The sequence below is a fragment of the Prionailurus viverrinus genome, chromosome B2, assembly GCF_022837055.1.
Source record: "Prionailurus viverrinus isolate Anna chromosome B2, UM_Priviv_1.0, whole genome shotgun sequence".
Classification (NCBI taxonomy): domain Eukaryota; kingdom Metazoa; phylum Chordata; class Mammalia; order Carnivora; family Felidae; genus Prionailurus; species Prionailurus viverrinus.
The window spans coordinates 32,175,734-32,186,385 of NC_062565.1; the positions used below are offsets into that span (position 1 = coordinate 32,175,734).

Genomic DNA, 10,652 nt, shown 5'->3' on the forward strand with positions numbered 1-10,652 from the left:
ATGATCTAGACACATTATCCAAAAAAACCCCACTTTCTTCTTTAATCCCAACCCAGCCCAGGAGCCAGCTGTCCCTACCCAGCTGGGGAAGGGGCATACTGCCCCCTCCTTATTCTAAGGAATAGGGTCATTTCCCCACGGGCAGTCGTGGGGGAAAGTGTTGCTCTCAGGCCATCCTTGGGCACGGCTCAGCGCAGAAATCTGTCCAGGGCAGATGGTCGGGCCCTCGTGGGCTTGGCCTTCTTCTCTTGCTTCTGCGGCTGCTGCTCAAGGCTCTGTCGGACTTTATCCTGGGTGGTGAGAGGGCGGCAAGGTGAGAAGTGGCAGGCTGGCAAGGGCAGAGGCCCACGGGATGCCTGGTCCACCCCCCCAGTGATCATTTACCCGGTGCTCCTCATCCATGACCTTCCTCTTCCTCTTCACCAGACTTGCTGTAGAACTGCGGCCCTTCTGCTTTGGCTTTGGCTGGAAAGGAGCCTTGGCCTCGGGGTCGTAGCCCTAAGAGAGGAGACAAGGGTAAAATCCATAAGAGCCTCAGAGACCAGGAACCGTGGCAGTACCATGTGCTGTGCCGTACTTCTGGGGACATGGCACGGGGGAGGCTGTGAAGGGGGGAAGGGCCTGGGCACTTGGGCCTGATTCATACCAGCCTCTCTATCCGCTCCTTCTTTTCTTGCTCCAAAGAGATGACATCAACCTCTGCCAGGGCTCGTGGGTCCAGACAAATGAGCTCTGCAGGTACCTGGAGGTGTCACGGAGGGACAGGAATGGGTAAGGAACCATAGGAGCCACAGGAGGATGATCCAAAGAGGGACAGAAGCCAGGGAGCTGCTGAATCCCACTCTTCCCAAGACCCCTGGGGCCATGGGGAGCTTTTCCTACCCCCAGCCCAAACCACATGCAGGTACGTGCTCACCTTCTCCAGCAGGGCCTTCACCTCCCACTCCTGGCGCTGCTTTTGGCTCCTGTAAGGATTACTCTCCAGGCCGTCAAAGTTGGGCTCAGCAGCCCCTAGAAAGAGGGAGAAGCATGGAGCTATAAACAGAACCAAGTCCAGCCGCTCCAGCCCAACCAAGCCCTTTTGCTCCTGGCTATCACAAGCCAACCCACACTTCCATCCAGAGTTCATTCACTGGACCCCATCCTCTGGTCCACTCACCAGGTACCAGCATGCTGGTGATGCCCCCAGTGTGCCCCACCCCCAGCACATCTTCAAAGGGGCAGAAGTGAAGGCCATGCACGTGGCCTGAGAGCCGGTGGGTGAGGTAAGGCTGCTCCAGGGAGGGCAGGCTGGCCTTGCCCTGCCCCGCCCATATGTTGACCACGTCACCCATGCCTGCAGCCAGCAGTCCCCGCTGGGAAAAGACCAGGTGCCCTGCTCCCTGGGGCAGGGTCCGAGCACTCAGAGGCTGGAACGTCCCTCGTAAATCAAAGATCTTCAGCTGGTGGTCCAGGCCAGAGGTGGCCATGTACCTGGTAGAGACGGGGAGGTCAATTAATCTGCAGTGTGGGCTTACTATGCAGGTCTATAGCCAAGTGCAAGCATAAAGTCTCGGTGGGGAGAAACAATTTTTATTTCCCTTTTACAGATGAGGAAACTGAAGCTCAGAGGAAGATAATCAAGTAAGAGTGAATGGTAGAGCTAGAATTCAAGTCCAGCCTGTCTCTTTAGTGTCTCTTCTCCCTCTTTTTTTCTTTTAATATTTTAACGTTTATTCATTTTTGAGAGACAGAATGTGAGGGGGGAGGGGCAGAGAGAGGGAGACAGAATCCTAAGCAGGCTCCAAGTTCTGAGCTGTCAGCACAGAGCCCAATGCGGGGCTCAACCTCACAGACCATCATGACCTGAGTTAAAGTCAGACACTTAACTGGGCCACCCAAGCGCCCCATTAGTGTCTGCTGTCTTAATCAAAGGGACAGTGCACACACCCATCTGTACCTAAATGAGATGTTCCACTGTACCCACAAGGAGTACAGTGGCTCAGCAAAGAGAAGGATCAACAGCAGTGATCAGGGAGGACCTCTAGGAGCTGTTCTAGGTCATTCTCAAGAAACATAGCAAGTACAAATGAATTAATATCAGAGTGTGGAGATGGTGAAATGGAAGCAGAGGTCTGTTTTTGGGATCAGTGGGAAATGTCAGGAGGATCACAAGGGGACAAACAGCAGGGGCTCTTTAAACTCAGACTGAGGACCCAGAGTCCCCAGCACTGCTCTCCAGCAATGACAGACCACAACTGGAAGATTGTGAGGACCTGAGGAAACCTTAGGAAGTAATGAAGTAATAAGCTAGGAGGCCCTGCCCCACCCCCCCCCTTTCCCTGGAAAAAGGGAGGGCAATCCTCTCAAGGAATCGTGCACTATAGTTTGTTTTCCAAGGTTGGAGTTTCCATGTTCCTCAGATGTTCCTCAGAGAGGGAGGCTAAAGGGCGACCAGCCAGGCCAGGGTATGTAAGTTTGCTAAGGGGCCACAGACTCTCTTTTTAGCCTTGGCTGTGAGCCAAAGAAGAGGGTACCAAAGGACTCCTATGAAAGGGACTAGCCTAGTGATGGGGCTGAATAGAGGCCCAGCTGGACACTTCTCCTCACAAGACAATCAGGGCCCCAGCTGCATCAGATGGAAAGACCATCAATGCAAACCAGGAATTACGGAGGGCTCCTGGGACACAGGTCACACCCTTCAGTCAACCCACAATTCAAGGGAACATACTGGCTTCTCTCCCCACACATACCTGCCTTTGGGATCCCCTGCACAAATACCAGCCCACTGACCAGAGGGCATCCAGGCTATACTACCATGCTACTAACCCTGCAGAAAACAGTCTAGTTCTAAGAATCCCATCCAGTCCTAATGCCAGCTTCCAGAATGCCTCGAGGAAGCCAGTAAGCCTCATCTTGAGCCCCTGTGGCTTATCTGAGGTGCTCTTGAGAAGGACCAGAGATAAGCAGAGTTGGGCCAAGATCAAGGACCAGAGCTGTACTCAAGGTGTTGACCAAATCTCAGGAAACTACATGATTAGGCCTCGGGCACAGCAGCAGCTGACCAAAGCAGTCTAGGGAAGGCAAACGACAACATAGGTTCAATGGCCCACAGAAAGCATTCTCCTAAAGCCAAACTGGCACAAATACAGAGTAAAAATGGTTTGAAGCATATCTCTCGGCCCCTAAGGTACAACTACGGGAGGGCAAGGGGGTCTGAGCATCTGGAAAGTTTTTATAAGTTGGGGACTACTGGGCTATTCCTTTTCCAGACTTTAAAAAAAAAAAAAAATTTTTTTTTAACGTTTATTTTTGAGAGAGCATGCAAGCATGCAACTGGAGGGGCAGAGAGAGACAGAGACACAGAATCCAAAGCAGGCTCCAGGGTCTGAGCTGTCAGCACAGACCCTGATGCGGGGCTCGAACTTGCAAATTGTGAGATCATGACCTGAGCTAGGGTCAGACGCTTAGTGACTGAACCACCTAGGCGGCACCCCCCCCCCTTTTTTTTTTTACAGACTTTCTTTGAAACCATTTGAAAATAAAGTGATGGAGTTCACATTTCATGTACAAGATTCCTGAGCAGCAGTGTAAAAGAAGGAAAGCAGATTAGTCTGCCAGCAGCACCCGGGACTTGCCAGCAGGAGGAACAATCAGAGGCTGGGAAGTGTCTGTGAATATCACATGTGTTCAATAGGAGGCAGCAAGAATGGACAGAAATGGACCTCAGAGAGGCCCTTGAGGGGAAAGCAGCCAGGACCTCAAAGGGGAGCATGGGCAGTAATGAAAGGATGCCACCAAAACAAGCAGTAGAGCCTGGGCACCCAGAAAGCACCCAATCAACAGCAATTTGGTTCCTGCCCTTACTGATGGCTGAAGATTACAGGGCAATGGAGCTAGCTGGAGGTGTCCAGTCAAATTCTGGGTGACTGGAAAGTGTGGCAGAAAAGGAGCAAGCCTGGAGGAACTCTGGGGAGTGGGGTGACCTATCCCGCGATGGACACATTAAATCTGGGGCAACAGAAGACAACTTAGTAGGAACTAAGTGTGTCTCCTGGCTAATCGTTTCCGTCAACCACAGTCCCGTTTCTGAACATAAAGTAGAATACTGCCCCATGACAGGCTCAACAGCCCATTCACCCTTGTACCCCCAGAACCTCAGCACAGAGCCTAGTCCGCAGCAGGTGCCCAGTGAGTGCCTGACAATGAAAGGAATTAAGAGGAACATCCACTGATCCCATTAGAGGGAACTCATGCGGAAAACAGTACACCAGGTCCGCACATATGTACGCATCAGACAGCACAGCTGGGCAGCTGCAAACTCTCAGGAGAGGCAGCAATTCGAAGCAGGCCCCCTACTCCTACCCCTCACATCACCAGCCAGAACTCAAGAGAACGATCATCTTCAAGGATGCCAGTGGTGAAAGCCAGTGCTCCGTACTCCCTGGGCACCACGCTAAACCCTACAGGCTTTAACTCGTGTTGACACGGGCCGCCCGTGACAGCCTATGAACTAAGCCCAGGGCTTGGCAAACTACAGCCCATGCACCAAACAAATCCAGCCCACCACCTGCTTCTGTACAGCCCTGGAGCTCCAAATGGTTTTTACGTTTTTAAGTAGTAGGAAAAAATAAAAAATCTTTTGAAACAGGTGAAAGTTACAGGAGATTCAAATTTCAGTGTCTGCAAAGTAAGTTTTACTGGAGCACAACCACATGCTTTCATTGGCTTCTTCTGGGGCTGCTTCTGCACCACAAGAGCACAGGAGAGAGGTCAACACCAACACCACATATGGCATCTCATCTCTGCACCACTGTGGGCACACCACAACTCACAAGGACACCATTATAACTGGACTTTTCAAGCGCCACCTATCTCACGATCTGTGTGAAAGAGGTTTTCAAAGACAAATAGGTAAAATCTCTTCCCAGATCAATGCTAACAAGCATTTGCAAATGAGTTTGATGATTTAGAATACTGTAACTTTTAACCTTAACTGAGCAAAATGTTATCCTCAAAAAGAGGAATCCAGTTCTTCCCATCAGACCTGTATTACAAAAATGCTATATTCAATTATTATATTCTAAGTTTTATTGCCTAAAAATTTGTGACGCTTTGTTTTCTCTTAAGTACCTACATAACATGCTCGAATTTCCCTCTCGGCTAGCAAAACCTAAAGTCTTTCTATTTGGCTCTTTACAGAAAAAGCTTCCTGCCGCTTGAGCTAGATACTCATCCCCACTCTTGGGGTGATGAAAGAGTGTGTGGCACACAGAGGTTATGGAGTGTGCCCATGCTTACGTGGCCCGTCAGTGGCTAGGATTTAAATCTGGGCAGCTTGACTGCAAGTCTATGCTCCTAAAGGCATACTGCTTTCTATACTCTTCTACCCAGCGGCGACCTCCCCAGCACCTCATGACCAAACAAGTGACTTACGTGCCTGTAGAATCTACTGCCACAGCCCGGACCCCTCCACGATGACAGAGAATCTTTGCCAGTGGCTCCTTCATGGCTGGACTCCATAAGGACACAGTCCCTGGATGTGAGAGAAGAGGAGCTGAAGTTATCAACAGGCGCTAAGGGGATTATACCTGGGAAAGATGGGGTCTCAAGGCCAACAGGTATCAAGAGAGAGGAATAGGAGCTATCTAAAGGGATGTGCAAAGTGCAAATATAGAAGCAAAGCAGGTCAGGATGATCAAAGAGTCAAAGCTCAGCTAGAGACCAACCGTTGCTGTGTCCGAGATGGATAACGGCATTGTAAGGGTTCTTAGTCATGACATCCAGCCGTCCAGCCCGAGCATTCAGAGCTGCCACGATCTTTCCCACTGACACATCCAGGTAGGTCAGAAACCCTGTCTCTGACTGAGAGAAAGAGAGAGATCAGAATGAGTCCTGATTGCCCTCTGTCCTTCTAGTGGGATCCCAGAGAAGAAGCAGTCTTCTCAAGGGCTGCCGCCCAGTCCCCGTGTTCCGTTGCCACTCACGGCCGTGGCCAGAAGGAAGTGAAAAGGCAGGAACTCAAGCCGCGTGACACGGTCACAGCGGCGGATACAGTGGAGCTCGATGCCCTGGTTGTCATAGATGTGAAGCCAACGATTCTGAGCGACGGCAAATAGTGCCTCTGAATGCAGAAACCTGGGAGGAAGGCAAGAGTGGTTCAGTGGGATGGGGTCAAGGGACTGTCATTCAATCGAGAATGGGATGCCTCGCCCCCCCCACTGACCGGATGTCCCGCACTGCCTCCATGACGTTGATCTCGCACATGAGCCTCTTTGTTACCCAGTCAAGGGTGGCCACATGACCCCGGCGCCCTCCAAAAGCCAGGTGTCTGTTAGAGGTGGGGAACAGGCAGTGTCAGTCCAGGGAAGCACCGTGACTCAGACCATCTGAGGTATGCCCCACACCAGCCCCTCCTCTCCAATGAGACATTTTACATGCTCAACCTCACATGCAAGCAAATCACAGGACCCCCCCCCCCCCCCGCCTCCCACATCATCGGCCTAAACATACACTGGCCTGGCTGAGGTGAACATGGCTGAAGTGTTTAAGGAGATGCAACCATATCCTAGTTCAAGAGTCACGGACATCCAGCCTTACCTTCCAGTTCGGGAGTAATTCAGTCTGTAGGGTCCAAACTGCCGCAAGTTCAAATCAAAGTGCTAGGAAAGGGAATATCATTAAAAAAAGGGGGGGGAAAAGAGAGAGAGAGAGAGAGAGAAAGTCAAGAAATAACTGGCTCCTTTCAATAATTCCCTCTTGTAGTCCCCACTTCCGTCTTGCTCTGCACCACCAATGTAGCCAGTAGCCCCTTTTCCAATCTCAGACTCACCTTGGCTGCACTTGCAATATCCACAGCCTCCACAATGTCCACCTGGCGTATCTTTGCCGTGTCCTCCCCATCCTCCCCTTCCAGAAACCTAGGAGTGAGTATTAGCAGTAAAACTTCCTAATATGAAGTGGGTGTACCAGCGTGAAAATGATAAGGGACCATAAAGCAGGGCCTGGGGAGGCCCACACGAGAGTCCACTTACCCGGGTTCCTCAGCCAGAAGCAGCTCAGAGCGAGCAGCTTTAATGCTTATTTCCTGTTCCTCAGCTTCAGCCACTTCAAGTCGGCTTCGGGTTTTGGATTTCGAATGCGGCAGCTATAATATCGTTGGTGGTGGAGAGGTGAGAGAAGAACTAGACATTATGTAGGATTCCGCGAGAGCCACACAGCCCCCCTCCATCCCCACTCATATACTCTCGGGCTGCAACCCTTCCCCACTCTCTGGCTGGTCCTCACCTTTTTGGATTTGTCAATGCGACAGAACTTCTGAGCCACCTCCACAGGGACGGGGGCAGGGCCTGGAAATGGATCCTGGGCCTGGGGAAGGAGGTAATAATTAGAAAACAGGCTACGGCTGACCCTCAACCCTCGCAAGCGTAAAGTACAAGGCGACTTGCCCCACCACCTTATCAGGTCCCAGGCTCACCCCGGACAAACTCCGCTGAGGCTCCGGATTCCTCCGCTCTCGGGGTTTCTTCGGAAGCTGAAGCTTTCTGGAGAACCGAGACTTTTTTGGGATGTTAGTGTTCTTTGGCCTCTGGTGGCGGAGCTCACGATTCCTTTTCTTGTTACCAGGGGGCCCCGGAGAAGCTCCGGCAGCGGTCAGAGTGGTTTCTTCCTCCCAGTACCTCCGGGGTTTCTACGGGCAGAGCAGGAACTCTTAACACTCCGCAGCCCGCGCCGCGTCCCGCCCCCCGCGACCCCACAGCTAAAACCTTCTCTTCCACCCCAGGGAGGTCTCTACCTTCTTCTTGGCCTGAAGTCTGTTCTTCTTGGGCGGGACATCTCTGCTCGGTTTGGGGACTGTCTCCATCTAGCCCACCCGAACGACGATCCACGTGCAAAACTCCTCTCAGCTGTCCCACAGTCGGCTTGGAAACTCCCGGAAGTCGGCCGGCCCTCATCCAATCAGCGCCGTACCAGATCTGAAGCCTTCTAAGCGCCATCTTAAATGAGGGCTCTTGCGCGCGCACTCTCGCGCGCGCTCTCTCTCTCTCTCTCTGTCTCTCTCTCTCTCTCTCTCGCGCGCGCGCGCGCGCGCGCGCTCTCTCTCTCTCTCTCTCTCTGTCTCTCTCTCTCTCTCTGTCTCTCTGTCTCTCTCTCGCGCGCGCGCGCTCTCTCTCTCTCTGTCTCTCTCGCGCGCGCGCGCGCGCGCTCTCTCTCTCTCTCTCTGTCTCTCTCTCTCTGTCTCTCTCTCTCTCTCTCTCTCTCTCTCTCTCTCTCTCTCTTGAGGGGCGGGGCTGGCGTTGGCCCCGCCATCTGGAGCAGCAGCTTATGCCCGAGTAATGAATGAAAGGTAGTCTGAGGCTGGGGCCCAAGAAACAATACAGTTTCTCTTTCCGGCTTCGTTTCCCCATCTTGCCTAAACCTTCCCGAGTCCAGTCTTTTTTTGCGGAATACCATTCATTAAACCTGCCCAAACTACAGTTCCCGACATGCGTAGGAGGACAACTTCCGGCACCCTCTTTTCCCAGCATCCTTTGTTTACTTCCAGGTTTAGTAATAGTGAAGGGAGAACGTGAGTAGGGCTGGGTTACGGTTGAGGGGTTTGGGGGTCTTGGCCCCAGCCGCCTCCCCCTGGGACCGGGATAGAGTGGCTCTGCGGGACGGGGAGAGGCTGCGGTGCCCCAGGAGGGTGTCTCTCAACAGTGCTGTCATTTCCGCAGGCCAGGCCAGAAAGGGGAGCTTGAGTACCTCCCAGAGTGAGACCCTGCGCCCCTCTCCCGCTCCCCGCAGGCCTTCGTCCCCGCCATGGCTGAGCTAATCCAGAAGAAGCTACAGGGAGAAGTGGAGAAATATCAGCAGCTTCAGAAGGGTAAGGGAGCAGGGTCGGTGTGGCCTCGGCCCAGTCCCTTCACTCACAGTCCAGAGCCAAACCAAGATAATGTTTCTGCCCGAGTCCCTGCGGGCAGCTCCTTCCCCCATCTCAATGCTCTTCCCCACCCACTGACCAGCCGCCCCGTCCTTGCCTACTTCCTCAGCTCCATTTTGTTCTCTCCAGCATTGGGGTCAGGCGGCACATTTGATGTTGCTAATCAAACCTTTCCCCCCCAACCCCCAGACTTGAGTAAATCCATGTCAGGGCGGCAGAAGCTTGAGGCGCAACTAACAGAAAATAATATTGTGAAGGAGGTGAGAGAGGGATTTGCGGGGCGGGGGGGGGGGGGGGGCGAGGAAGGACCTATACTGGCAGTGATTGATCATTTATGTCCCATCCCTCCACCAGGAACTGGCCCTGCTAGATGGGTCCAACGTGGTCTTTAAACTTCTGGGTCCTGTGCTGGTCAAACAGGAGCTGGGAGAGGCTCGCGCCACAGTGGGGAAGAGACTGGACTATATCACAGCTGAAATGTGAGTCTTTCTTCCACCAGCCTGCAATGCACCCGACAGGGCTGGGGGAGAGGTGTTCCAAAACCATTATAGTGTAGCTCCAGAGTACCCCTCTCCCCCCGGTTGTCCAGTTCCTCCAAACCCTCCCCCAGATCTCAAAGTTCCTCCCCATCAATCTCTTCCTTGCTTTCATCACCTTCCTTAGTAAGTCCCATTAATTTCTCCTTATTTGCTTGTCTCTCTTGCCTCTCTTCAGTAAGCGATATGAATCACAGCTCCGCGACCTCGAAAGGCAGTCAGAGCAACAGAGGGAGACCCTGGCTCAGCTGCAGCAGGAGTTCCAGCGGGCCCAGGCAGCCAAGGCAGGCGCTTCTGGGAAGGCCTGACCCCGTGGTGGGGGGAGGGGGAGGGGAGGGAATGAGGCAGCTCTAGGGTCTATACTGTAGCTAATAAAATGTGAAAACACCTGGCTGTTTTCTGACCAGCCACTTCTGTCATAATTGTCTCCCATCCGTCCCCCGGGCCCCTTTCACTTTATATATACACCACCTATATTACTCCCTCAGGTCCCAAATTCTTGTAACTGGAATCTCTCTGTGGCAGAGTAATCCTTTCTTCTTTCTTGAGAGTAAAATCTGAAATGTCTCAAACCTACTTCTTGCCTGTATGTGCAACGCTGAATTCTCCCTTATCTTGGGTGGCAAACCCCTTTAAGAAACACGGGAAGGGCATTTGCATGACAACAGTTGTTGGGAATGTCAGTTCAATTGCCGGACTCACAGTAATCTAAACAGACCGCAGGGTGAAATGTGGTGACCCTCCTTGCTATGATTTCTTGCCATCTTCCAAATAGCCCTGGCATCTCTCATCAGTCTCTTTCTGGAATGTGTTTGAATGTAGCTTAGACGGATTTGAAATCCCAACATGGAATGCTCCAAGTTTAGACAGTATCCACAGAGTTGTTCTTCTTTTTCTTTGTCCTAAAATTGTTTCTTACAAATTTTCAACCGGGGGTTGTCCTTCATATGGATCACTTTAATTGGGTGGGTGGTACTTGACATGGGTCTGTGACAACTGCAGAGAAAAACTTAAAAGCAAATAAAAGGACTGGGGTGGAGGGGTTGCTGGGGAGCAATTTCCTCACAAAAACTTGTGAGGAAACCGTTTTCACCAACACCTCACTTTCAGCAATGGGATAGAAATGGGGAGAAAACACTGGCCTCCTTCTTGTTACTTGGCGTCTACCTTCAGCCAACTCTCTACCCCCACTCCCAGCAGCTAGACCATACACA

At 52.2% G+C, this 10,652-nt stretch overlaps 2 protein-coding genes across 3 annotated transcripts; one reads left to right on the forward strand and one right to left on the reverse strand.

Moving 5' to 3' along the window:
• Positions 1–17: 17 nt before the first annotated feature.
• WDR46 (WD repeat domain 46) lies at positions 18–8,028 on the reverse strand. The gene is made up of 15 exons (XM_047859710.1): positions 7,775–8,028; positions 7,457–7,669; positions 7,267–7,347; positions 7,014–7,126; positions 6,812–6,899; positions 6,580–6,641; positions 6,206–6,310; positions 5,967–6,117; positions 5,709–5,844; positions 5,416–5,515; positions 1,160–1,473; positions 917–1,011; positions 647–742; positions 385–498; positions 18–290 (listed from the first exon to the last, which is right to left on the reverse strand). Exons 1-15 carry the CDS (start codon positions 7,841–7,843, stop codon positions 189–191), a joined length of 1,839 nt encoding a protein of 612 aa, XP_047715666.1. The 5' UTR covers positions 7,844–8,028; the 3' UTR covers positions 18–188.
• A 146-nt stretch (positions 8,029–8,174) lies between these two features.
• Positions 8,175–10,014, forward strand: PFDN6 (prefoldin subunit 6). Of its 2 annotated transcripts, none has more exons than XM_047859363.1 (5): positions 8,175–8,326; positions 8,697–8,845; positions 9,092–9,162; positions 9,257–9,381; positions 9,617–10,014. In XM_047859363.1, the coding sequence occupies exons 2-5, from the start codon at positions 8,782–8,784 to the stop codon at positions 9,744–9,746; spliced, it is 390 nt and encodes a 129-aa protein (XP_047715319.1). In that variant the 5' UTR covers positions 8,175–8,326; positions 8,697–8,781; the 3' UTR covers positions 9,747–10,014. The 2 variants fall into 2 exon arrangements, with proteins under 2 accessions (XP_047715319.1, XP_047715318.1); XM_047859362.1 differs by lacking the exon at positions 8,175–8,326 and adding an exon at positions 8,500–8,548.
• Positions 10,015–10,652: the final 638 nt, after the last annotated feature.

Bases quoted from the DNA above. Each gene is read 5' to 3' on its own strand.
- WDR46 (XM_047859710.1), bottom strand. From the start codon at position 7,843: ATGGAGACAGTCCCCAAACCGAGCAGAGATGTCCCGCCCAAGAAGAAC. The intron at 7,127-7,266 runs GTGAGGACCAGC...ACGATATTATAG, and splicing joins GCATTGACAAATCCAAAAAG to CTGCCGCATTCGAAATCCAA. The intron at 743-916 runs GTGAGCACGTAC...TGACACCTCCAG, and splicing joins TGAAGGCCCTGCTGGAGAAG to GTACCTGCAGAGCTCATTTG.
- PFDN6 (XM_047859363.1), top strand. From the start codon at position 8,782: ATGGCTGAGCTAATCCAGAAGAAGCTACAGGGAGAAGTGGAGAAATAT. The intron at 9,163-9,256 runs GTGAGAGAGGGA...TCCCTCCACCAG, and splicing joins AAAATAATATTGTGAAGGAG to GAACTGGCCCTGCTAGATGG. The intron at 9,382-9,616 runs GTGAGTCTTTCT...GCCTCTCTTCAG, and splicing joins GACTATATCACAGCTGAAAT to TAAGCGATATGAATCACAGC.